At 37.9% G+C, this 27,911-nt stretch overlaps 1 protein-coding gene across 2 annotated transcripts in view; it reads left to right on the forward strand.

Moving 5' to 3' along the window:
- KCTD3 (potassium channel tetramerization domain containing 3) overlaps positions 1-21,064 on the forward strand; it is a 70,834-nt gene extending 49,770 nt beyond the window's left edge. Inside the window, exons 14-18 of one of the 2 annotated variants that reach the window (XM_082652395.1) lie at positions 1,799-1,954; positions 14,515-14,611; positions 17,920-18,104; positions 18,184-18,322; positions 19,108-21,064. In XM_082652395.1, the coding sequence (XP_082508521.1) occupies positions 1,799-1,954; positions 14,515-14,611; positions 17,920-18,104; positions 18,184-18,322; positions 19,108-19,669 (1,139 nt within the window). In that variant the 3' untranslated portion in view covers positions 19,670-21,064. The remainder of the gene's footprint in view (positions 1-1,798; positions 1,955-14,514; positions 14,612-17,919; positions 18,105-18,183; positions 18,323-19,107) is intronic. The other variant, XM_082652396.1, reaches the window with a different exon arrangement.
- Positions 21,065-27,911: the final 6,847 nt, after the last annotated feature.

A 27,911-nucleotide genomic window follows, 5' to 3' on the forward strand; every position in this document is an offset into this window, starting at 1 on the left:
CTATTTCTTAAATTGCCTTAGAAACTTTGCACTTGTTCTTTTCATTTGACATCTTCTTTCTTAGATGGTTGTTTCGCTGTCTCTCCTTGACATTCAGGTCCCATTTCAAATACCTCCTCAGTGAGGCCTCCTTGGCCACCCTGTCTAAACTAGCCAGCCCTCTGTCTAACAGGCACTTTCTGCTATCAGTATGTTGATTTGTTTTCTTCACAGACTTATCACTTTGTTTCTTATTTATCATCTCTTTCCCTCTTCCAGAATATAGTAAGTTTCTACAGCAGCAGAAGCTTTTGTTCTCCACCCTATTCTCAGCACTTAGCATAGTCCTTACGAATAAATGTTGTATAAAATGAGGTAATTTGGTCCCGTGAGAAAATAGACTATTTCTTTGCAAGATTGTTTTGATGTTTAAATGACAATGCCATACTCAGTAGCAGTTGATATTATTTTGATGGTAATGATGTTATTGTTGGATGTGATGTCAAAGAGCTACGTAGTTAAATTTGCATTTTAACAACAAGTATTTCATGTAGGTTTGAAATGTTAGATAATGATTAATACTAACAAAATTGCATAATTGCATTATTTTTTGAATTTTATTTTTTATACAGCAGGTTCTTATTATCTACTTTATACATATTAGTGTATATATGTCAATCCCATAGTTGCATTTTTGAGTCAGCTAGAAGTATTTGTTATTTTTCTGAATCCTAGTAAGCTTAATAATGAAATTAGGAAATTATTTCCCATGAAGCTGATTCAGTAGCCTAGAAGTAAATGTCTTCTTTTTCACCAGAAAACTGGCATCCTGAGAACTGAGAATTTTGTTGTATAAGTAACATATGTACACTTTTTATTCTTATTGCTGTCTGCCAAAATTAAATTTCTGAAGTTTTGTTTAAAATATGCAACTGTGACATTTTATCCAGTAGGAAATGTTGTGTGCATATAAGAAGTTTTGGATACTTTCCTAGTAGATACTGATGAGTTCATAATAAATGGCAAATTAATACATTTTTTATTAAGGCACGCCACAAAAGTACAGTTCTTACATTAATGATATCATTTTTTTGGTTTACAGTTTTTAGCAGAGTATCTATTCAGACAGAAAAAACAGCAGAAATAGATTACTTGTTAGGAGATATCTCAATATATACCCACTTAATATTACCGTGAAAAAATAAAGCTAATTGGAATATGTTTTTTAAATGCAGACTCTCATATAAAAATAATTCTCAGCTTTAGTATTGAAATCTTAATTTTTCTTGATGCAACTGTGAATGAGCAATAAATAACTGGTTCCTATAAGCTTTTTGACAAATGTTATTTGTGCCAGTAAATTCTCAGTAGCTCCTGATCTTGGTTGTTTAATATTGGAGTAACGTAAGCAGAAACAATTTATATGGTTGGAAAAAATAAACTAGGCAACTTGTTTACAATGGAGTTTAGCCACAGAACAGAAAAATATTCAGCATCTTCTCTCTTACATACACATTTTTTTTAACCTTCTCTAAATTCATACCCTACAGGCTACTTTTATAAGGATCCATAGATTTTACTTATATACCTTATATTTGCAGCAAGGTAAACCATATTCAGTTATCTCATTTTTGTTGGCTAGGTACAAATTAAGTGTAATTTTAAGATAAGTAAGCTGTTTGCCACTCAAAATGTGCTACGATCTGTTTTCTGTAAATTATAGTGAAAAAAGTTAAAATATGTTTATAAAGGTGATTTTGTTGGTGCTCTCATAATCTATATTTATTAACAACTGTTGTGTGCTCTCTTTCTCTCCTAGTCTGTGCAGATAATAATCATGTCCGGACATGGACGGTAACACGATTCAGAGGAATGATCTCTACTCAGCCAGGTTCTACTCCTCTAGCATCGTTCAAGATACTGTCCCTGGAGGAGACAGAAAGCCATGGAAGCTATTCCTCTGGAAACGACATAGGTGAGCTAGATCTTTTGGGGGGACATTTTCAAGTACTGTGTAGGCAATGCTGAAGAAGTATATTATCTGTAGTAGAAACCTAAAAAGGAGTTTTAAATATAAGTTTTTCATTTTCACTTTGAAACTCATTTAAAACAGAAGTTTAATCTTTTTCTGATTAAGTTCTATAAAGTCACAAAATATACATTTTTTTTGACTTTATGAAGGTACAAAAGTGATACACATTTAATAGAAACAGTACTTTGAATTTTGAACTTTTCCCGGGCTAGGGATATGTGGTACCATATTCTCTCGTGGTGACAGGCGGCAGCAGCAGGCCAAAGTTCCCAGGCAGCCACGTGACCACAAAGGTAAACAAGTGATGTGCTTAGAATCAGTCTGTACCCACATAGCCATTCTCTTTTTCACTTTCAGTATTCAGTACATTACATGAGATATTCAATACTTTACTATAAAATGGACTCCGTATTAGATGATTTTGCCCAACTGTAGGCTAATGTGAGTGTTCTGAGCACACTTAAGGTAGGCTAGGGTAAGCTATGATGTTTGGTAGCTTAGGTGTAATAAATGCATTTTTTTTTTTTTTTTTTTTTTTTTGCGGTACGCGGGGCTCTCACTGTTGCGGCCTCTCCCGTTCAGGAGCACAGGCTCCAGACGCGCAGGCTCAGCGGCCATGGCTCACGGGCCCAGCCACTCCGCGGCATGTGGGATCTTCCCGGACCGGGACACGAACCCGTGTCCCCTGCATCGGCAGGCAGACTCTCAACCACTGCGCCACCAGGGAAGCCCCCCTAAATGCATTTTTGGCTTAGGATATTTTCAATTTAGGAGTAATTTATCGGGACATAACCCCATCATAAGTTGAGGAAAATCTGTATTATAGCATCATTTTTCATTGTTTAAAAAGTTGAGGACTTTCGTGGTAGCGCGGTGGTTAAGAATCCGCCTGCCAATGCAGGGGACATGGGTTCGAGCCCTGGTCCGGGAAGAACCCACATGCCGTGGAGCAACTAAGCCCGTGCACCACAACTACTGAAGCCCACAGGCCTAGAGCCTGTGCTCTGCCACAACAGAAGCCACCGCAGTGAGAAACCTGTGCACCGCAACAAAGAGTAGCCCCCGCTCGCCGCAACTAGAGGAAGCCCACGTGCAACAATGAAGACCCAATGCAGCCCAAAATAAATAAAAGTTGAGAGCACATTTTTTATCTTACTAGCATTTCCTGATTTAAGTGATATTATCTCCAAATGCTAACCACTTTTGTTTATAATTAAAAGCCATAATGGCTGTACACATTTGAAACTTGAAATACTTTTTTCCTTCGTTGCTAATAATTAACCTGAAAATAGATTTGAAGCTGGAAAAGGGCTGGTGTTCTTACATACTGAGAGTGGTTTTGATGGCATCCATTAGTAAACAGTGTAGGATGTCTCTACTGATTTCAGCAAAGGGTATATAAAGTTAGTTATAACAAATCAATTTCTCCCTACACCATACATACACACAAACAGTCTTCATGGAGGTAGATCATTTTCCTCAAGGATCTGTTTGAAAGAACTAATGCACCTTGTAGATCATCTTGTATAAGCAGAAATTATAGCACTGATGGAAAACGAGGAGTGGATCAGAATTGTTATGCATGAAACTATTAAATGTATGTCCATCAGGATATTTGCTCCCACAGTAAAGATTTCAAAAATAGTTATCTTTAAGAAATGTAAGCTTCTGAAGAGAATTGTAGTACCATAGTCTTAGTATTTTTAGAAAGAGAACTGCTCAGTGTTGTCACTTTTATCAGTTGCTGTGCGATTCCAGTTCCCAGTGTGATGATAGGCACTGAAAGTTTTATTTGAACATTTTTTTTCCAGCTTTATTGAGATATAATTGACATATAACATAGTGTAAGTTAAAGGTGTAGCATCAACAGATATTGTGTACTTTTGCTCCAGGCATTAGAAATCTAAAAAATTGCGGTGAACATCGACTTACACTATAGTGAGCGGTGGGAATAAAAAGCAAACGATTGTATTTTGCACACTGCTCAAGTGCATAGGGCGGAAAGCCCCCAGGAGAGAGTGCTAGTCTGTGTGCTGGGTGTTGTAGCATACACTCACATTTATTTTGGACAATTTTATGGGGTAGATCTTATCCCCACTTAACTTTGACAGAAACCAATGTTCAGGCAGAGCACTTCACAGAGGTGTTAATGTTGGAACTGAGAGAGGCGGCGGGGGGTGATGCTAGGAGTTTGAACTGAGATGTGAAGGTGTAAGTTCTAGGACAGGGACATTCCTGAAAGGGAAAGCAGCATGTTAAAAGGATAGAGGCCAATAGAACCTGGCAGGTTTGGCAAATGTCAAGAACGTCATTAATTGTTGGTATGTAGCTGAGAATAGTAGGACATGAGACTAGGTAGATAGGCAGGCGTCAGATCAGGGAGCACATGTGTAATGTGAATAAAAGATATTTAGAAGCAGCCCTGTAAATTACTTAAGACAGTCATATGTAAAATGTTTAAAAGGGCCAGGGAGATGTTTTTTCTTTTCTGTTCATAGTTTCGTTTAAAAAAAATATCCTAAGAGGTAGACATGTAGATTAGTGGAACAGAATAGAAAGTCCAGTATCAGTGGGGGTGGTAGGGGTGGAGTGTAGATGGTAAAGGGGAATGGAGTAACAGATACTGGAAACAGCTGTGCCAGAAAGAAATGGAGCTAGTTAGAAGGTGAGTACATTCAAAGGTCATATTTTTGAGTCCTCTTCCTTTCTCCCCCGTTGAAGATAACAGAGATGTAAGGATATTTTTTTGTGTTCTCTGAAGGAAAGGTGCTAATTTGGGCAAAAGTGTTGGGGAAACTATAAGAGGGGAGGTATGGATAATTACTTAAGGTATGAAGTTATGTGAGAATCTCACATCAGTAATAAAGTTTGAGGGGGAGGGAAGATATAGTCCCGTAATCCTCTTTCCTAGTTATTTCACCCGTCGTCAATATTTTGACTTTGTTTATGGGTTATTGAGTGAGGACTGTCTTTTCATTTCAATAGAATTAGACTTCAGAGAGTTGTGCAGGAATTGGGCAACTGCATAGCTTAGTGAAAAGCCAGACAGCTTGGGTTTGGATTCCAGTTCCATCAAGTAGAACTTAAGAGATCTTTGGTTAACTAACCTGTTGGTGCCTTACTTTCCTCGTTTGTAAAATGGAGATGATAATAGTGCATCCTTTATGTGGTTGTTATGATGATTCAAATGAGTGATTTGTAAAGCATGTAGTGTGGTATAGTAAGCGTAAGTATTTGCTAACTAATAAGAGTGTTATTCTGTTTATAAATTAGGTATGATTCACATAAGATAACTTGGGATATACTATCTTTAAAAAATGTGTTGTACATCACATACTTTTTGTGAATGATGAGTTGATATTTAGCTAATGAGTATTGGGAAAGAATTATTAACATTTTATGTGTAAGTTTTGCATAAAAACACTTTATATTGTTCACATTCTTTCTAAAACATATGAGCCATTTTCCTACCTTGCCAAGTACAATAAAGTAAAAATAATTGAATTTACCTTTTAGATTGAAATCCTTGAAGGGTACAACAGGCTCTGATAAATGAAATTCTATTTAATGAAGTTGTACTTTATTTTTTAAGATTTTGCAAGTTAAGTTTTCAAAAAAAGTAACATCAATACATAAAGTAACTCCATTTATACATCCCTTTCTTGAAGTGATAAGAAACTGAGCACATTCTGAAAGATAGTAAATGTAGAGCTTCTATTTTAACAGGTCTCCTTCTAGTACTCTTAATGTATAGTCTCAAGCAAATTATTGCCTTCAGTTTTTACAGTCTTAGTGCATAAAATATAATTTTGAAAAGTTATATAAAAATTTTTATGAATTTTTGAATTATTTTTTTATACAGCAGGTTTTTTTAACATCTTTATTGGAGTATAATTGCTTTACAGTGGTATGTTAGTTTTTGCTTTATAACAAAGTGAATCAGCTATACATATACATATATCTCCAAATCTCTTCCCTCTTGGGTGTCCCTCCCTCCCACCTTCCCTATCCCACCCCTCTAGGTGGTCAAAATGCACCAAACTGATCTCCCTGTGCTATGCTGCTGCTTCCCACTAGCTATCAATTTTACATTTGGTAGTGTATATATGTCCATGCCACTCTCTCACTTTGTCCCAGCTTACCCTTCTCCCTTCCCATATCCTTAAGTACATTCTGTAGTAGGTCTGCGTCTTTATTCCTGTCCTGCCCCTAGGTTCTTCATAACCAGTTTTGTTTGTTTGTTTTTTAGTTTCCATATATATGTGTTAGCATATGGTATTTGTTTTTCTCTTTCTGACTTACTTCACTCTGTATGACAGACTCTAGGTCCATCCACCTCACTACAAATAACTTAATTTAGTTTCTTTTTATGGCTGAGTAATATTCCATTGTGTATATGTGCCACATCTTCTTTATCCATTCATCTGTTGATGGACACTTAGGTTCCTTCCATGTCCTGGTTATTGAAAATAGAGCTGCAATGAACATTGTGGTACATGACTCTTTATGAATTATGGTTTTCTCAGGGTATATGCCCAGTAGTGGGATTGCTGGGTCATATGGTAGTTCTGTTTTTGGTTTTTTAAGGAACCTCCATGCAGTTCTCCATAGTGGCTGTACCAATTTACATTCCCACCAACAGTGCAAGAGGGTTCCCTTTTCTCCACACCCTCTCCAGCATTTATTTGTAGATTTTCATGATGGCCATTCTGACTGGTGTGAGGTGATAACTCATTGTGGTTTTGATTTGCATTTCTCTAATGATTAATGACTTTGACCGTCCTTTCATGTGTTTGTTGGGAATCTGTATATCTTCTTTGGAGAAATGTCTATTTAGGTCTTCTGCCCATTTTTGGATGGGGTTGTTTGTTTTTTTGATATTGAGCTGCATGAGCTGCTTGTAAATTTTGGAGATTAATCCTTTGTCAGTTGCTTCATTTGCAAATATTTTCTCCCATTCTGAGGGTTGTCTTTTTTTTTTTTTTTTTTTTTTGCGGTACGCAGGCCTCTCACTGTTGCGGCCTCTCCCATTGCGGAGCACAGGCTCCGGATGCGCAGACTCAGCGGCCATGGCTCACGGGCCTACCCACTCTGCGGCATGTGGGGGCTTCCCGGATCAGGGCATGAACCCGTTTCCCTGCATTGGCAGGCGGACTCTCAACCACTGCACCACCAGGGAAGCCCTGAGGGTTGTCTTTTCGTCTTGTTTATGGTTTCCTTTGCTGTGCAAAAGCTTTTAAGTTTCATTAGGTCCCATTTCTTTCTTTTTGTTTTTATTTACATTTCTCGAGGAGGTGAGTCCAAAAGGATCTTGCTGTGATTTATGTCATAGAGTGTTCTGCCTATGTTTTCCTCTACGAGTTTTATAGTGTCTGGCCTTACACTTAGGTTTTTAATCCATTTTGAGTTTATCTTTGTGTATGGTGTTAGGGAGTGTTCTAGTTTCATTCTTTACATGTAGCTGTCCAGTTTTCCCAGCACCACTTATTGAAAAGGCTGTCTTTTCTCCATTGTATAGTCTTGCCTCCTTTATCAAAGATAAGGTGACCATATGTGTATGGGTTTATCTCTGGGCTTTCTATCCTGTTCCATTGATTTATATTTCTTTTTTTTGTGCCAGTACCATATTGTCTTCATTACTGTAGCTTTGTAATATAGTCTGAAGTCAGGGAGCCTGATTGCTCCAGCTCCGTTTTTCTTTCTCAAGATTGCTTTGGCTATTCGTGGTCTTCTGTGTTTTCATTACAAATTGTGAAGTTTTTTGTTCTACTTCTGTGAAAAATGCCAGTGGTAGTTTGATAGGTATTGCATTGAATCCCTAGATTGCTTTGGGTAGTATAGTCATTTTTACAATGTTGATTCTTCCAATCCAAGAACATGGTATATCTCTCCATCTGTTTATATCATCTTTAATTTCTTTCATCAGTGTCTTATAGTTTTCTGCATACAGGTCTTTTGTCTCCTTAGGTAGATTTATTCCTAGATAATTTATTCTTTTTGTTGCAGTGGTAAATGGTAGTATTCCCTTAATTTTGTTTCAGATTTTTCATCATTAGTATATAGGAATTCAAGAGATTTCTGTGCATTAATTTTGTATCCTGCTACTTTACCAAATTCATTGATTAGCTCTAGTAGTTTTCTGGTAGCATCTTTAGGATTCTCTATGTATAGTATCATGTCATCTGTAAAAAGTGACAGCTTTACTTCTTCTTTTCTGATTTGGAATCCTTTTATTGCTTTTTATTCTCTGATTGCTGTGGCAAAAACTTCCAAAACAATGTTGAATAATAGTGGTGAGAGTGGGCAACCTTGTCTTGTTCCTGATCTTAGTGGAAATGGTTTCTGTTTTTCACCATTGAGGACAATGTTAGCTGTGGGTTTGTCATATACGGCTTTTATTATATTGAGGTAAGTTCCCTCTATGCCTACTTTCTGGAGGGTTTTTATCATAAATGGGTGTTGAATTTTGTTGAAAGCTTTCTCTGCATCTATTGAGATACCATGTGGTTTTTATTCTTCAGTTTGTTAATGTGGTGTATCACATTAATTGGTTTGTTATATTGAAGAATCCTTGCATTCCTGTGATAAACCACACTCGATCATGGTGTATGATCCTTTTAATGTGTTGTTGGATTCTGTTTGCTAGTATTTTGTTGAGGATTTCTGTATCTATGTTCATCCGTGATATTGGCCTGTAGTTTTCTTTGTGACATCTTTGTCTGTTTTTGGTATCTGGTTGATGGTGGCCTCGTAGAATGAGTTTGGGAGTGTTCCTCCCTCTGCTATATTTTGGAAGAGTTTGAGAACGGTAGATGTTAGCTTGTCTCTAAATGTTTGATAGAATTTGCCTGTGAAGCCATCTGGTCCTGGGCTTTTGTTTGTTGGATAGTTTTTAATCACAGTTTCAATTTCAGTGCTTGTGATTCGTCTGTTTATATTTTCTGTTTCTTCCTGGTTGTGCTTTTCTAAGAATTTGTCCAATTCTTCCAGGTTGTCCATTTTATTGGCATATAGTTGCCTGTAGTAATCTCTCATGATCCTTTGTATTTCTGCAGTGTCAGTTGTTACTTCTTTTTCATTTCTAATTGTACTGATTTGAGGCTTCTCCCTTTTTTGCTTCATGAGTCTGGCTGATGGTTTATCAATTTTGTTCATCTTCTCAAAGAACCAGGTTTTAGTTTTTTTGATCTTTGCTATTGTTTCCTTCATTTCTTTTTCACTTATTTCTGATCTGATATTTATGATTTCTTTCCTTCTGCTAACTTAGGAGTTTTTTTGTTCTTCTTTCTATAATTGTTTTAGGTGTAAGGTTAGGTTGTTTATTTGAGATGTTTCTTGTTTCTTAAGGTAGGATTGTATTGCTATAAACTTTCCTCTTAGAACTGCTTTTGCTGCATCCAATATGTTTTGGGTCGCCGTGTTTTCATTGTCATTTGTTTCCTGGTAGTTTTTGATTTCCTCTTTGATTTCTTCAGTGATCTCTTGGTTATTAAGTAGTGTGTTATTTAGCCTCCATGTGTTTGTATTTCTTTCAGATTTTTTCCTGTAATTGATATCTAGTCTCATAGTGTTGTGGTCGGAAAAGATACTTGATACAATTTCAGTTTTCTTAAATTTACCAAGGCTTGATTTGTGAGCCAAGGTATGATCTATCCTTGAGAATGTTCCATGAGCACTTGAGAAGAAAGTGTATTCTGTTGTTTTTGGATGGAATGTCCTATAAAGATCAGTTAAGTCCATCTTATTTCATGTATCATTTAAAGCTTGTGTTTCCTTATTTATTTTCATTTTGATGATCTGTCCATTGGCGAAAGTGGGGTGCTAAAGTCCCCTACTATGATTGTGTTACTGTCAATTTCCCCTTTTATGGCTGTTAGTATTTGCCTTATGTATTGAGGTGCTCCTATGTTGGGTGCATAAATATTTACCATTGTTATATTTTCTTCTTGGATTGATCCCTTTATCATTATGTAGTGTCCTTCTTTGTCTCTTGTAATAGTCTTTGTTGTAAAGTCTATTTTGTCTGATACGAGAATTGCTACTCCAGCTTTCTTTTGATTTCCATTTGCGTGGAATGTCTTTTTCCAAACCCTCACTTTCAGTCTGTATGCGTCCTTAGGTCTGTAGTGGGTCTCTTGTAGACAGCACATATATGGGTCTTGTTTTTGTATCCATTCAGCCAGTCTAAGTCTTTTGGTTGGAGCATTTAATCCATTTACGTTTAAGTTAATTATCGATATGTATGTTCCTATTACCATTTTCTTAATTGTTTTGGGTGTGTTATTGTAGATCTTTTCCTTCTCTTCTGTTTCCTGCCTAGAGAAGTTCCTTTAGCATTTGTTGAAAAGCTGGTTTGGTGGTGCTGAATTCTCTTAGCTTTTGCTTGTCTGTAAAGGTTTTAATTTTCCATTGAATCTGAATGAGATCCTTGCTGGGTAGAGTGATCTTCATTGTAGGTTTTTCCCTTTCATCACTTTAAATATGTCCTGCCAGTCCCTTCTGGCTTGCAGAGTTTCTGCTGAAAGATCAGCTGTTAACCTTATGGGGATTGCCTTGTATGTTATTTGTTGTTTTCCCCTTGCTGCTTTTAATATTTTTTCTTTGTATTTAATTTTTGATAGTTTGATTAATATGTGTCTTTGTATGTTTCTCCTTGCATTTATCCTGTATGGGACTCTTTGTGCTTCCTGGACTTGATTAACTATTTCCTTTCCCATATTAGGGAAGTTTTCAACTATAATCTGTTCAAATATTTTCTCAGTCCCTTTCTTTTCCTCTTATTCTTCTAGGACCTCTATAATTTGAATGTTGGTGCATTTAATGTTGTCCCAGAGGTCTGTGAGACTGCCCTCAATTCTTTTCATTCTTCTTTCTTTATTCTGCTCTGCAGTAGTTATTTCCACAATTTTATCTTTCAGGTAACTTATCTGGAATATCTACCTCAGTTATTCTGCTATTGTTTCCTTCTAGAGAATTTTTAATTTCATTTATTGTGTTGTTCATCATTGTTTGTTTGCTCTTTAGTTCTTCTGTTTACAAGATTTTGGATCATCTTTACTATCATTATTCTGAATTCTTCTTCAGGGAGACTGCCTATTTCCTCTTCATTTGTTTGGTCTGGTGGGTTTTTACCTTCTTCATCTGCTGTGTGTTTCTCTGTCTTCTCATTTTGCTTAACTCACTGTGTTTCGGGTCTCCTTTTCGCAGGCTGTAGGTTCGTAGTTCCTGTTTTTGGTGTCTGTCCCCAGTGGCAAAGGTTGTTTCAGTGGGTTGTGTAGGCTTCCTGGTGGAGGGGACTAGTGCCTGTGTTCTGGTGGGTGAGGCTGGATCTTGTCTTTCTGGTGGGCAGGTCCGCATCCGTTCGTGTGTTTTGTGGTGTCTGTGACCTTACTTTGATTTTAGGCAGCCTTTCTGCTAGTGGGTGGGGTTGTGTTCCTGTTTTGCTAGTTGTTTGGTATAGGGTGTCCTGCACTGTAGCTTGTAGGTCGTTGAGTGGAGCTGGGTCTTGGCGTTGAGACGGAGATCTCTGGGAGATGTTCGCCATTAGATAGTACATGGAGCCGGGAGGTCTCTGGTGGACCACTGTCTGGAACTCGGCTCTCCCATCTTATAGGCACAGGCCTGACACCTGACCAGAGCACCAAGACCCTGTCATCTACATGGCTCAGAATAAAAGGAAGGAAAAAAAGAAAGAAAATAAATAAATAAACAAAATAAAATAAAGTTATTTTAAAAAATGATTAAAAATTTAAAAAATGAAAAAGTAATTTAAAAAAACAGAAAGAAGAGAGCAGCCAAACCAAAACAGAAATCCACCAATGATAAGAAGCGCTAAAAACTATACTAAAAAAATAAATACGTAAAAGGACAGACAGAACCCTAGCACAAATGGTAAAAGCAAAGCTATACAGACAAAATCACACACAGAAGCTTACACATACACAGTCAGAAAAAGAGAAAAAGGGAAAAAATATATATCGTTGCTCCCAAAGTCCACCCCCTCATTTTGTGATGATTCGTCGTCTATTCGGGTATTCCACAGATGCAGGGTACATCACATTGATTGTGGAGATTTAATCTGCTGTTCCTGAGGCTGCTGGGAGATGTTTCCCTTTCTCTTCTTTGTTCGAATAGCTCCTGGGGTTCGGCTTTGGATTTGGCCCCGCCTCTGCGTGTAGGTCGCCTGAGGGCGTCTGTTCTTCGCTCAGACAGGACGGGGTTAAAGGAGCAGCTGATTTGGAGGCTCTGGCTCACTCAGGCCGTGGGGAGGGAGGGGTATGGAGTGTGGGGCAAGCCTGTGGCGGCAGAGGCTAGCGTGACATTGCACCAGCCTGAGGCATGCCGTGTGTTCTCCCGGAGAAGTTGTCCCTGCAGCATGGGACGCTGGCAGTGGCGGGCTGCGCAGGCTCCCGTTAGGGGAGGCGTGTATAGTGACCTGTGCTCGCACACAGGCTTCTTGGTGGCTGCAGCAGCAGCCTTAGCATTTCACGCCCGTCTCTGGTTTCCACGCTGATAGCCACGGCTCACACCTGTTTCTGGAGTTCATTTAGGCGGCGCTGTTAATCCCCTCTCCTTGCGCACCAGGAAACAAAGAGGCAAGAAAAAACCTCTTGCCTCTTTGGCAGCTCCAGACTTTTTCCCAGACTCCCTCCTGGCTAGCCGTGGTGCACTAACCCCCTGCAGGCTGTGTTCACGCTGTCAACCCCAGTCCTCTCCCTGGGATCTGACCGAAGCCCGAGCCTCAGCTTCCAGCCCCTGCCTGCCCCGGCGGGCGAGCAGACAAGCCTCTCAGGCTGGTGAGTGCTGGTCGGCACTGATCCTCTGTGCAGGAATCTCTCCGCTTTGCCCTCCGCACCCCTGTTGCTGTGCTCTCCTCTGTGGCTCCAAAGCTTCCCCCCTCTGCCATGCGCAGTTTCCGCCTGCGAAGGGGCTTCCTAGTGTGTGGAAACCTTTCCTCCTTCACGGCTCCTTCCCACTGGTGCAGGTCCCGTCCCTATTCTTTTGTCTCTGATTTTTCTTTTTTCTTTTGCCATACCCAGGTACGTGGGGAGTTTCTTGCCTTTTGGGAAGTCTGAGGTCTTCTGCTAGCATTCAGTAGGTGTTCTGTAGGGGTTGTTCCACATGTAGATGTATTCCTCACGTATTTGTGGGGAGGAGGGTGATCTCCACGTCTTACTCCTCTGCCATCTTGAATGACCCCCCAGCAGGTTATTATCCATTTTATACTTATTAGCGTATATATGTCAATCCCAATCTCTCAATTCATCACACCAGCACCCCCTCACCTCTTTCCCCCCTTGGTGTCCATATCTTTGTTTTCCACATCTGTGTATCAATTTCTGCCCTGCAAACAGGTTCATCTGTACCATTTTTCTAGGTTCCACATAAATGCATTAATATATGATATTTGTTTTCCTCTTCTGATTTACTTCACTCTGTATGACAGTCTCTGGGTCCATCCACATCTCTACAAATGACCCAATTTCCTTCCTTTTAATGGCTGAGTAATATACCATTGTATATATGTACCGCATCTTCTCTATCCATTCGTCTGTTGATGGACATTTAGGTTTCTTCCATGACCTGGCTATTGTAAATAGTGCTGCAATGAACAATGGGGTGCATGTGTCTTTTTGAATTATGTTTTTTTCTGGGTATATGCCCAGTAGCAGGATTGCTGGGTCGTATGGTAGTTCTATTCGTAGTTTTTTAAGGAACCTCCATACTGTTCTCCATAGTGGCTGTATCAGTTTACATTCCCACCAACAGTGCAAGAGGGTTCCCTTTTATGCACACCCTCTCCAGCATTTGTTGTTTGTAGATTTTCTGATGATGCCCATCCTAACTGGTGTGAGGTGATACCTGACTGTAGTTTTGATTTGCATTTCTCTAATAATTAGTGATGTTGAGCAGCTTTTCATGTGCTTTTTGGCCATCTGTATGTCTTCTTTGGAGAAAGGTCTGTTTAGGTGTTCAGCCAACTTTTGGATTGGGTTTTTTTTTTTAATATTGAACTGCATGAGCTGTTTATATATTTTGGAGATTAATCCTTTGTCCGTTGATTTGTTTGCAAATGTTTTCTCCCATTCTGAGGATTGTCTTTTCGTCCATGTTTGTAGTTTCCTTTGCTGTGCAAAAGCTTTTGTTTCATTAGATCCCACTTGTTTATTTATTTTTTATTTCCATCACTCTAGGAGGTGGATCAAAAAAGATGTTGCTGTGATTTATGTCAAAGTGTGTTCTTCCTGTGTTTTCCTGTAAGAGTTTTATAGTGTCTGGTCTTACATTTAGGTCTCTGATCCATTTTGAGTTATTTTTTAAAAAAATTTCTGATGCAAGATGAACTACTTGTAGTGTTGCATTTTGTGTCTGATTTTGACGTGGAATGCAATGCCACAATGACAGGCATGAAGAATTCTTTGTTTTTCAAAATTAATGTTCCTTTTTTAAATGAAACCTGTTAAGTTTTAATTAACTTTTGCCATTTTGTTTTCTGACCCAAGGGCCTTTTGGAGAGCGAGATGATCAACAGGTGTTTATCCAGAAAGTTGTTCCCATCACTAACAAACTGTTTGTAAGACTCTCATCTACTGGGAAGAGGTAACACTTTACTGTAAAGATATTATATTCAGAAGTCACATTTGTCTTGCAAACCATGTTAAGTCATTTGACACTGATAAATAGTGGTATCAGAAACAGATCTTTGAGAGAGACGTCTATTCTTTATCTTGTGGTCATTTTAACTTAAAATTAATACAGTATACTTAGTGCTTATTCTCTACAATCTACTTATGATTTCACTGCTGTGGACTTTTACGGAGGACTAGTGATATGATAGTAGAACAGATACACAGTGAATTGGATGGTAGACAAGTGAAATTCTAATTTCGGCACTTCCTTTTACTAGCTATGTAAATTCAACTTAACTTACTTTGTTTCTGTGAGCCTCAGTTTCTTTTAAAGTTTAACTACCTTGCCAAGATTTCACTGAGTGAAAAACATGCAAAATACCTTGCATAGTCCCTGACTATAATTGATGCTCAGTAGGAGTTAGTTTCCTCTTTTTCATTTGACTAAAATCTTACTTCACTTAAAATTATTATTTACAGCCTCAAACATATTGTGCTGTAACATTTCTCCTCTTTAAGAACAAAATTTTTTGCATGTCAAGGAAGTGAAAAAAGTAAAATTCCTATTAGTAGTTACTAAGTAGGTTACAAATTTTTATATCAATGTTACTAATGCTAGTGACATTTTAAATAATTTCTCTATTATCTTCAGCATGTGATCGCTGATTTCTTAATATTTTAATGATAAAGTCTTTGAGATAAATTTTCTTTCCATCAAAGTTCATTGCATGTAGTCATCAGTGATTGTTAAATGAATTGATTCCAGAAAATGATTTTTGTGTTCTAAACTTTTTTTTTTTTTTAAGAAAATGTTATTAGGAAGCTACAGTGTAGTTACAGGCCAAATTTGTATCTGGAGAAATGCGTCCCTGCACTTTCGTGTTGGTGTACTTGTTGGGTGAAGAAGCTGCCCAATGGTTTGAAGCTGCTGTTACAACAGCGTTCTCTAACAATGTAGTCTTTCACATTCTTCTTCAGTGCTCATGTCCTCTCCAGTGTTGTTCTGTCCCTAAGTATGGTTCTGTCACTTCCAACAATAGCAGAGTGTTGTAATCAACTACAATTTCTGCATGATAAAACAAGTTTTATATAGTTTTTAAGTTTATGATTCCAGAGGGAAAGCTATAGTTGAAAAGATAGTATAAGCCAAGGAGCCAGGTTGGAAATGTTTTTTTCTCTCATTTAAAGTCTAGGCCCTTATATTCTTTTTCATGTTCTTTTCCACTATGGTTTGTCACAGGATCCTGACTATAGTTCCCTGTGCTATACAGTGGGACCTTGTTTATCCACCCTATATATAATAGTTTGCATCTGCTAATCCCAAACTCCCAATCCATCCCTCCTCTCCCTTGGCAACCACAAGTCTGTTCTCTATGCCTGTTTCTAGTTCATAAATAAGTTCATTTGTGTCATATTTTAGATTCCACATAAAAGTGATACATGAGATTTGTCTTTGACTTCACTTAGTATGATAATCTCTGTGTCCATCCATGTTGGTACAAATGGCATTATTTCATTTTTTTATGGCTGAGTAGTATTCCATTGTATACAGGTATCTTCTTTATCCATTCAACTGTCGATGGACATTTAGGTTGTTTCCATGTCTTGGCTATTGTGAATAGTGATGCTGTGAAATAGAGGTGCTTGTATCTTTTGAATTAGAGTTTTGTCTGGATATATGCCCAGGAGTAGGATTGCTGGATCATATGGCAACTCTGTTTTTAGTTTAAGGAACCTCCATACTGTTCTCCATAGTGGCTGCACCAATTTACATTCCTGCCATCAGTGTAGGAGGGTTCCCTTTTTGGTCTTCTGCCCATTTTTTGATTGGGTTGTTTTTTTGTATTAAGTTGTATGAGCTGTTTGTATATTTTGGAAATTAAGCCCTTGTTGGTCACATCATTTGCAAATGTTTTCTCCCAGTTTGTAGGTTGTGTTTTCATTTTGTTTATGGTTTCCTTTACTGTACTAAAGCTTGTAAGTTTGATTAGATCCCATTTATTTATTTTTGCTTTTATTTCTATTTGCCTTGGGAGACTGACTTCAGAAAACATTGGTACGAATTATGCTAGAGAATGCTTATTAGCTTGTGTTCTCTTCTAGGAATGTGATGGTATCATGTCTTATTTTTAAGGTCTTTAAGCGATTTTGAGTTTATTTTTGTGTATGATGTGAGGGCATGTTTTAGCGTCATTGATTTGCATGAGGCTGTCGCAACTGTTTTCTTAATTAATATTTACAGAGGGACATCTTTATCCAGGACTTCCCCCTGCAGGTGGATACCACAATCCCCTGATACTTAAGTCCCTTATATAAACTGGTGTAGTACAGTCAGCCCTCTGTGTCTGTGGGTTCCACATTATGGAGGGCTGACTGTAGTTTTAAACAGAAACAGGAATCTAGATTTTTAAAAATATTTTGTCAATTCACAGATATTGAAAAATAACTACATTAACAAAAATAGAAAAGTGATCATCTTGATAAACAGAAAAAACATTTGACAGTTCAGCAACCATTTATGATTTTTAAAGAAGAATCCTAGCACTTAATAAAGGGCAAATTTATTAATCTGATAAATAATATCTGCAAAAGTAATTGTAGCAAACCTCATACTCAATGGTGAAATACTAGCTTTTGCCTTGAGATTGGGAATGAGACTGGGATGGGCTCTGTCACTTGCTATATGTGGGCATTGCAGGAATGAACTCCCCCCTTACCCTCCACCATCCTTTTCCCTGCCTGCTAGGAAGCTCAGCTAAGCTTCATATTCTGTTCCTATGTTTTTCACATTAATATGAGTTTTTCCTCTTCCTCCTTTATTTTCGGACCTTGCATTTGCCTGGCACTAATTGTTAATAATCTTTTTTTTTTTAAATAAGCCTCCTCACCTTTGTTTTGAAGTAGGCTGGGATAAATGTTTCAATCAAGTACAATTCTGTTAACCCTTCTATGGCTTTGGGACATCATTTACTGACATTATTGCTTGGTCTCCTCATTTGTCAAATGTGGATAATTGCTCTTTGTCAGGTTCTTTTATCTTTTATGAAAAAAATCAATGAAGATAGCTATAAAAGTGCTTTGAAAAAGTTGAGTATTAATATATTGGAGAATACAAGGCTTGAATTTTATTCCCATTGACTCTCTTTGACTCCTTTAAATCTGTTTTATATGTGTGGAAGAGTCAACTGTAACTTTGCAAAGAGACAATTAATTTAAAAATCTGAATTATAAAATGTAATTTGTTCCTCATGGTTTACAACTGTACAATATCTTTTGCAGAATCTGTGAGATCCAAGCTGTTGACTGTACTACAATATCCTCATTTACAGTGAGAGAATGTGAGGGCTCCAGTAGGATGGGCTCAAGGCCAAGGCGCTACTTGTTCACAGGACACACAAATGGCAGCATTCAGATGTGGGATCTGACCACTGCCATGGATATGGTTAACAAGAGTGAGGATAAGGGTAGGTTCCATATGGAAAGGTGTTTGGCACAGGGTAGGCTTTTGACATAAGTGATTATAGTGATGTATGTTTTCCTAAGATGTAGGTGGTCCGACTGAAGAGGAGCTACTCAAATTACTGGATCAGTGTGATCTGAGCACATCTCGCTGCGCTACTCCTAATATCAGTCCAGCAACTTCTGTGGTTCAGCATAGCCGTCTTCGTGAATCAAATTCTAGGTAGGTTAAAGAGCTGAATTGATTGCTTTGGGAAAATTGGCGCTATTGTAACCACATAGTTCTTTCTATTGTAACCACATAGTTCTTTAAAGCCAAATTTTTCAAAGTACATTTTAAATTCATACTTTATGTTGCTTTTTAATTTTTTTTACTAAATTTCTCATCTACATGCATGTTTCTTTTCATAAAAAAAACATTTTTGGCCCTTTTATTCTGTGAATTGCTGCCAATTTGAATTATTATGTGATCAAGAATTCATTCAAAGGAAATTAGAAAAATCACATGTCCCCTTAGATGGTATGTGGAACTGGTGTTCCTATTGCCTAGGGACATATTAATAAAAATGATGGGACATATTAATAAAAATGATTACATTATCTTGTCTAATCTTACTTTGTCATTGTATTAAAAGTACATAATGCCTTAGTATATTGTTTTAGTTAGTTAACCATATTTTTTAAAAATTCCAAAATCTGAATTAAGGGCCAAATACTGAAACTGTTGGTTCCACATTGGTTTTAAAGGTGTTTTCCCCAGCTTTTTTTCAGCTATTCAAAAATCTAGCTTCATTGCGAATATATATGTATGGTGTATTATTTCCATTGTTAATTTTGTACACACACATACAGTATATAGCATGCTTAAAATACATTTTTATATATGTAAATAAGGATATAGTATTCATTATAAAATCTATATGTTTTAACTGGTAGTTTAATTAATGAGATGTGCCCCTGAAAAATCCCAGAAAGAAATGTGAGCTGTAATTATTAACTATATTTCAGTCTTCAGCTCCAGCACCATGAAACCATCCATGAAGCAGCTACTTACGGTTCCATGAGGCCTTACAGAGAAAGTCCCTTGTTAGCAAGAGCAAGGAGGACTGAGAGCTTTCACAGTTACAGGGACTTCCAGACTGTGAACTTGAACAGAAATGTAGAAAGAGCTGTCCCTGAAGATGGTAACTTGGGTCCAGTACAAGCTGAAGTGAAGCGGGCAACAGGGGAATGTAATGTGTATGAGAGAAAGTCTCCTGGAACCGAAGTTAAAAGTTTGAGAGAATCAGATAGTGGAGTGGAGGTGCATAAAATAGCTGAAGGTTTTCTAGAATCCAAGAAAAGGTCATCAGAGGATGAAAATGAAAATAAAGTGGAGTTACGGAAGAAAGGAGGATTTGAAGGAGGAGGATTCCTTGGAAGAAAGAAAGTCCCCCACCTGGCATCCTCACCAAGTACCTCTGATGGAGGAACTGACTCACCTGGTACTGCATCCCCATCTCCTACGAAGACTACTCCATCTCCTCGGCACAAAAAAAGTGATTCTTCAGGTCAAGAATACAGCTTGTGAAAACTCAGCAAAATGAGTAGTTTCATTAATTTAGATGAGAGTTAAACTTTACTGGAGTTCAACACATTAGCTTTTACACCAAAACTTTACAAATTAAGATTGGACTTCATTCAGTATCTTTTTGACAGAATTACCTGGGGTAAGGAGATAAAATAACCATATCATCTCTTCAGATCTTTTGGAAATTTTTTTTAGTTTTACAGGCACATTTAATAGATCATTTGTAAAGCAGGAGTCTACTTCAGTGTTTACTCTGTGGATTTTGGAAGCATAGTACCATGTCTTAATAAGATGGTGCCCATATAGATGAGCATCCCCTTAGAGTGTGGGAACCAACATTCCAAATGTTGATCATGCCTGAGATTTGTCTTGCAATGTTATATTAAGCGAACTACATAATTCTCTTTGGAGCTTAGTCTCCCAACCCTTATTGTGATTGCAAAGTGGTTTACCAGGTATTTAATGAGGTGCTATGTTTGTGAAAAAATATGTAATTCAAAAACACTATTGAATACCAGATTACTCTGTGTAGTAGGAAGTCCTTTAGGATAATTTTACTTTAATTGTGGTCATTTTCTGATTCTCATTGTTGGAGTTCTTAAATCTTAGCAAGCATCACCAATATTAAATAGGTCAAAAGTTTAAACTTTCTTTAAAGTTGGAGCAGTTGTCTGTGTTTGAACAGATGAAGTAAAAATAATAAAGACAGCTTTGAGTGACCACAAAGGAAAACTGTACCAGTTGCTAGTCTGCCTTGTTTTAGGAGCCACCATATTTTTTTTCCTGTGTTAATAATCAAGATAATTAAATTAGAATGTGGCCATTTCGTTAAGCTTGAGACTGCAGTTCTGAATTTTTTGGTTAAAGGTTTTGGCTGCTGTAGAAATATTTTAAATATATTTTGAATTATAAGAACAAAAAAATTTTTGTATTTTTTTCCATTTAACTGGAATGATTTCCAAGTTTCTGCAAATAAGGTAATTGTAAATTTAAAGCATTAAGCATTTATTGGTGAATAATGTATATATTCCCATTCTGAGAAATATAAGTGGATCAAGTCAAAATAAATAAAGTTTCCTATATTGCCAGTGGTTTCACAGCCATTCTCTTGTATTTGTCAATTAAGTCAAATAAAAGTGATTAAGACTGTGTTTTCAAGTTATTCAAGGAACAGTTATCCTGTTTAAAGTGCACCTACCGTGAGTTTGTTCATGTCTTTGCTTTTTCCCATAATAAAAGGGAAGGGAAGAGGGAGCAATTTATATGTATGAAAACAAACTAACTTGTATTACCAATGAGGGGAAATATTGTTAGGCAAAGCATAATTTCATTATTACTAAGGATTGTAATTATCTCTTACAGACTTCTTTCTCATGATACTCATGTTAAAGTTAGGTGGGCAAGTAAGAAAACGTTACAAATTGATTGTTTTTACCCAACCTTTTCCAAGAGTAAAAGGCCACTGGAAGTTTCTTTTAAGAATTATGTAGTAAAATCTTATAAAAAGGCAGTTCACTATACCATTATTCCGTACTATATTTGCATTATACTACAAATCTTTTCTCTCACTTAACAAGAGCTTGAACCTTGATGTTATAGCAGGAACTTGAGTCTACTCTGGCACTTAACTTGTAACCTTGAGCAGATGATTATAATGAAAAAACTTAGGCATAGCAGGGATAATTACCTTATTAGAGTTTTTGAGACTGAAAGGGGAAAAAAACCTCCACAGCCACCTGCACGCCACAACCTCCTCTCTTCCTCATCTGTGCTGTGAACTTCGAGAACAGGAACATCTTTAACACTGTCCATCATTGTAAGGAAGAAGAAGCAGATTTTAGAAGAAAGGCCATGTGAGGACTCAGAAGATGGCCACCTACAAGAGCACTCTCACCAGAAACCAACCCTGACAGCACCTCGATTTCAGACTTACAGCCTCCAGAACCGTGAACAGAGAATTTCAGACAAGATGGTGGAGTTGGAGGACCTTTAGCTCACCCTCACCTCCTGGGCACACCAAAATCACAACCAATTAACTGCTGAAAAAACATCAGTAAAAAAGACTAGAATCTCCCCCCAACCCCACCCAAAATTCTACATCCAGACATAAAGAAGAAACCATGAGACGGAGGGGTGCACTCACAGTATAATCAAATCCCATACCACCCAGGTGGACAACCCACAAACTGGAGAATAATTATATCACAGAACTTCTCCTGCAGGAATGAGAGCTCTGAGCCCCACGCCAGGCTCCCCAGCCTAGGGGTCAGTCATTGGGAGGAGGAACCTCTAGAGCATTTGCCTTTGAAGGCCTGTGGGGCTTGACTGCAGGAGCTCCACAGGACTGGGGGAAATAGGCACTCCACTCTTGGAGGGTGCACACAAGGTCCCACACTCACCAGTCCCAGGGCAAAAGCCGTAACTCCGTAGGAACCTGGGCCAGACCTACCTGCTAGTCTTGGAGCAACTCCTGGGGAGGCAGGGGCAGCTGTGGCTCTCAGGGGTCATAAAAGCTGGTGGCTGATGTGGGGACCTGTGTAAACTCTGGATGGAGTCAGACATTTCAAGTCCTTGGCACCAAGACCCTGCCCCACCCAACAGCCTGTAAGCTCCAGTGCTGGGAGGCCTCAGGCCAAACAACCAACAGGGTGGGAAACAGCCCCACCTATCAGCAGACGGGTTGCTTAAAGACTTCTGGACTCACAGCCACCTCTAGGCACACCGCTTGACAGGGTTCAGCCCACCAGAGGGCCAAGACCCAGCTCCACCCACCAGTGGGGAGGCACCAGCCCTTCCCACCAGGAAGCCTGCACAAACCTCTCTACCGTTCTCACCCACTAGGGAGCAGACACCAGAAGCAAGGAAACTACAGTCTTGCAGCCGGTAGAACTGAGTCCACAGCACAGATGAGAACCTACCCTGGGACCAACTAGCCCCTGGCCCTTGGGTGACGAGGAGAGTACTGCTGGGACATGTAGGACATCCCCTACAGGGGGCCACTTCTCCAAGATAGAGAAACGTAACTAAGCTACTACATACGTAAAAATACAAATAGAAATTTAAACAAAATGAGACAGCAAAGGAATATGTACCAGACGAAGGAACAAGATAAAACCCCTGAAGAACAACTGAGTGGAGATAGGCAATCTACCTGAGAAAGAGTTCAGAGTAATGATTGTAAAGATGATCCAAGAACTCAGGAAAAGAATGGAGGCACAGACTGAGAAGACACAAGAAATGGTTAACAAAGAGCTAGAAAAATCTAAAGAATAAACAGGTAGACTAGAAGGAATCAATAGAATAAATGAGACAGAAGAACGGATAAGTGAGCTGGAAGGCAGAATGGTGGAAATCACTGCCGTGGAACAGAATAACAATGAAAAGAGGACAGTCTAAGGGACCTCTGGGACAGCATTAAATGCACCAATATTTGCATTATAGGGGTCCCAAAAGGAGAAGAGGAAAAGGGCCTGAGAAAATATTTGAAGAGCTAATAGCTGAAAACTTCCCTAACACAGGAAAGGAAACAGTCACCCAGCACAGAGGGTGCCATAAAGGATAAACCCAAGGAGGAACATATGCCGAGACACATAGTAACTGATAAAGACAAAAAAAAATACAAAGGAAAAGCAGCAAATAACATACAAGGGAATCCCCATGAGACCATCAACTGATTTTTCAGTGGAAACTCTGCAGGCCAGAAGGTACAATATATTTAAAGTGATGAAAGGGGAAAACCTACAACCAAGAATACTCTACCCAGCAATGTTCTTCTTCATATTTGACAGAGAAATTAAAAGCTTTACAGACAAGCAAAAGCTAAAAGAATTCAGCACCACCAAACCAGCTTTACAACAAATGCTAAAGGAACTTCTGTAAGTGGAAAAGAAAAGGCCACAACTAGAAACAAGAACATTATGAAGTGGGAAAGCTCACCAGTAAAGGCAAAAATATAGTAAAGGTAGGTAGGAAATCACTCACACACAGATATAACATCAAAACCAGTAATCGTGAGAGAAGGAGAGTACAAGTGCAGGATACTGGCAATGCATTTGAAATTAAGAGATCAGCAGTTTAAAACAATCATGTACATATATATAGACTGCTGTATCAAAACCTCACAGTAACCACCAAAGAAAAATCTATAATATACACATGAAAAAGAAATCAAAACACTAAAGATAGTCATTAAATCACAAGAAGACAAAAGAGGAAAGGAAGAAAAAAGATCTACAAAAACAAGTCCAAAACAATTAACAAAATGGCAATAAGAATACACATATAGAAAATTACCTTAAATATAAATGGAGTAGATGCTCCAACCAAAAGACATAGACTGGCTGAATGGATGCAAACACAAGACCTGTATAGCTGTCTACAAGAGACTCACTTCAGATCTAGAGACACATAGACTGAAAGTGAGGGGTTGGAAAAAGGTATTCCATGCAAATGGAAATCAAAAGAAAGCAGGAGTAGCAATAGTCGTATCAGAAAAATAGACTTTAAAATAAAGGCTGTTAAAAGAGACAACGAAGGACACTACATAATGATCAAGGGATAATTCCAAGAAGATACAACAATTGTAAATAGATGTGCACCCAACACAGGAGCCCTTCAATATACGGGGCAAATGTTAACAAACATAAAAGGAGAAATCGACAGTAACACAATAATACAGGGGGAATTGAACACCCCACTTACCTAAATGGACAAATCATCCAGACAGAAAAGCAATAAGAAACACAGGCCTTAAATGATGCATTAGACCAGATGGACTTAATTGATATTTATAGAGCATTCCATCCAAAAACAGCAGAGTACACATTCTTCTCAAGTGCACATGGAACATTCTCCAGGATAGATCACATGCTGGGCCACAAAGCAAGCCTCGGTAAATTTAAGAAAATTGAAATCATAAGTATCTTTTCTGACAACACTATGAGATTAGAAATCAACTACAAGGAAAAACTTCAAAAAACAAATACATTGAGAAAAAAAATGAAATATGTATATACTTCGTGTGACTGATGAAAAACAACGGAATTATAATTCTCATGATGAAAAGTTTTTCCAGGAATTCTGAAATTACTTCAAAACAACACTCAAGTATTTTCATATCACTAGGATAAGTATTGTTATCCTCATTCAAAATGAGATCACCAAGACCCACTGAGGATAAATAATTTCACCATAAGGCTCCTTAGCTCCTGAGCCATCTTGTGAACCCACATCTGTTTCAGTAGCCTATGGTCTTTTCCTGGCTTTCTCATCCAGGCTTCTATATGAGAGTCACCTGAGGTTACCTGCTAAATTTGAATCTCTGGTGGTCGGGACTCATGTTTTGAAAAAAAGTGTTAAGAGTTGATTCTGACGTTCATCTAATTCATCAGTGGTTGAGAGATTATTCAGAACATCCTCTTTTCTTAAATGGGCTCACCTTTATCATTTATGTGTAAACTGTAAATACAATTCAGAGCTGTTAGTATTTTTTCATAAATATATTAAATCAGATGGCTCACATTTAAATATTTATTAAGCAAACCATCTTTAGATTAATTTACATGATATTTGTGCATTGGAAATAAACTATTCATGTGTGACATAATTAATTCCTTCTCACTGAATTATTCCACCTGGCCTATGTTTTATTTACAGGTTGTTCAGATTGAATTATATTGATGCCAACATGGTTTTTAGATCAGCATAAGGTACCATAACAGATTCATATTTAGGTTTTCCATTTAGTAGAAATGGCAATAGGTCATCTATAAATACAATTCTTGGTAGAGCTTATAAAAGCATAGGTGTGTACTCTTATCAAACAGTTAATATCAGGCATAACAAAGCAGTTCTTAAAATTTAAGCTGAGTATGTGGCCTCTTCAAGTGAGGGGACATGAGTCAGATTTAGAGAGAGCCACCTGTTGTAGTCTCTGTAAAGGAGAAGTGGGCCAGTACTGGAGTCCCTGTGCACAGCATGTATTTTTCCAGGTTCTTTACATAACTGGTTCTCAACATTAGGAATATCTGGAAGCTTTTAAAGGTACTGATGCCTCAGCACCACCCGAGACCAATTGAATCAGAATCTCCAGGGGTGAGTCCAACTGTTGAACAGGGGCTTGGCACACATTACCACTTAAAGTAGCAAGACAACATCTTGGGCTTCTCTGAAGTAAATACAAGTAGAGTTCAGAGTGTTACAAGGGTGGTGGTGTGGGTGGAAGCTGTGCAGGCTTCTGTCCACTCTGAGCCATGGGATCAAAATGTAAATGATTCAGCTAAACAAATTCATGTAATAACCAGATGTCTAAACAGGTGATTAAGTAGAGAAAAACTTAAGATAAAACCCCCTGCAATTTTCTTTTTATGTTCCTTTGAAGCTTTAGAATGTGATAATAGTGTCTAGTTAATTTTTCAACAGTGAGGATGTGCTCATTCTCCTGAATCCACCCATGACTAGCCAATCATATTTGCAGAGGAGTAGACCAAGGATAAGGATGCAAGCACAGGACTGGGAAGGAACACTTTTCTGTATATACCTTAAGTAGCTCACATGCATCAGAAACTCAGCCTTGGTTGGTCAAGGCTCATCTGTGCCAGCTCTAAATAGCTAAGACTGAATCAGCAAGTGGGAATTAAAACCTGTAAACGAAATTAGCCAATCCTGTTTCCATTTCAGAAAGTATAAAACTTTTGGCGAGGAAAAAATATAATTTGAACATCCACTGCCAAATGTGCACAATTATTTCAGATTCGTTTGCTTGTCGCATTTCTAACAAGGGGGCAGAACTTCTGCTTAATACTGGTCTGTGCTGTTGACACTTAAGGTTGGCAAGGCTTGTCCAGGAGTTGGTCATTCTGAGGAGCTGCTCTTCTGCAGATGTGGATAGTCTCAGTACCCCCAAAGTTCATGATCTTTGACTGTTGGACATTTAGGGTAATTCATCATTTTCAGGCAGACTAAGTAAGGTTATTCCTTGTTTTACAAGTTTTTGCCATCTCAGCTTTGGGGAAATCCACCTATTTCTGAATGTAATTCACAAAATATGTCCGACAGTTGTGTTTTAGACATACATATTCAAAATAACTTCCTGGAGTCATTAAGACCTTTAGGAATGAAGAAGGGGTTTTTGTCCATCGTTTTCCGCAAAGCACAAACTTAAATACGTTTCATTTTATGTTGACTTGGGGAAAAAAATGCTTCTTGATGTAGGACTCACCAACAGCTTTATAATCCAAATAGAGTAAACAGCAAAAACTTTTGACCCATGGAAATTGGTACTGTTAAATATCATCTGCGCTTAGTGATTCTAGCAGTTCTCTGAAATGAAGGGATATAGTACAGATATATGATATATATTCATATATGTAATCCTGCATTTACATATAAATGTTAATTTTATAATTTCAAGGCTGGAAGGAACACAAAATTTTTCCTTTTTTAATTTCACGTAGGCTAGTTAAAAAATGCAAATATAACAGTAGTTTCCATGTGAAATGTGCCAAGTTGAAGATATCAATATTCCTGGGTATTCAGTGAATTGAGAGAATTTTATGTAAAGTACTGATTGGAGTTGCAAAACTATGTAAAATATCTATCAAACCCCTTCATTTTTCTCCTTGAAATCTATAAATTAGCTGTTTAATTCCTTAGTTTTTTAAAAGATTCATAAATGTAAGAACGGACATTGATTTACAAGTTTATGTGGTTTGGTAAATATTTATCCCTAAACATTGTAATCAAATAGAACCTACAGCCAAACGTGTAGCCTCAATGCAGAGTTTGTTCTTCTCTTATGTGTTTCAGCTTGATCTGAAATTGGGACTTGATTTTGCAGCTATTATTAGAACTGTTCCTCACAGGATCATGTCAACTTTCATGGAAATAGGGGAATGAAAGCAGAAGCAGTGCTGTGCTGCTCAAAGAAGCAGCAATGACATCCCCTCAGAAGGATCCTTAGTTTTTAAATTAGTAACTTCATTTACCGGTAGCAACTGTGGGCCAACTCGAAATTGCCACTGATTATTCATTTAAACAATGGCGTCACTGCCAGATGAGCCAAGTAAAAGTTATATGCTTATTTAGCTTCCATAAAATAAGGAGAGCAAAATAAGTATTTTCATACGGACATAAAATTTCAGAAACCCCACATTTCAGACAGCCAGAAAAATAATAGTTCTTAGACCTCTATTAGGAACAATTTCAAAAACACTCCTTATTTCTTTCAAGGATTATAGGATAA

The sequence above is a fragment of the Grampus griseus genome, assembly GCF_964374135.1.
Source record: "Grampus griseus genome assembly, chromosome: 1".
NCBI lineage: Eukaryota > Metazoa > Chordata > Mammalia > Artiodactyla > Delphinidae > Grampus > Grampus griseus.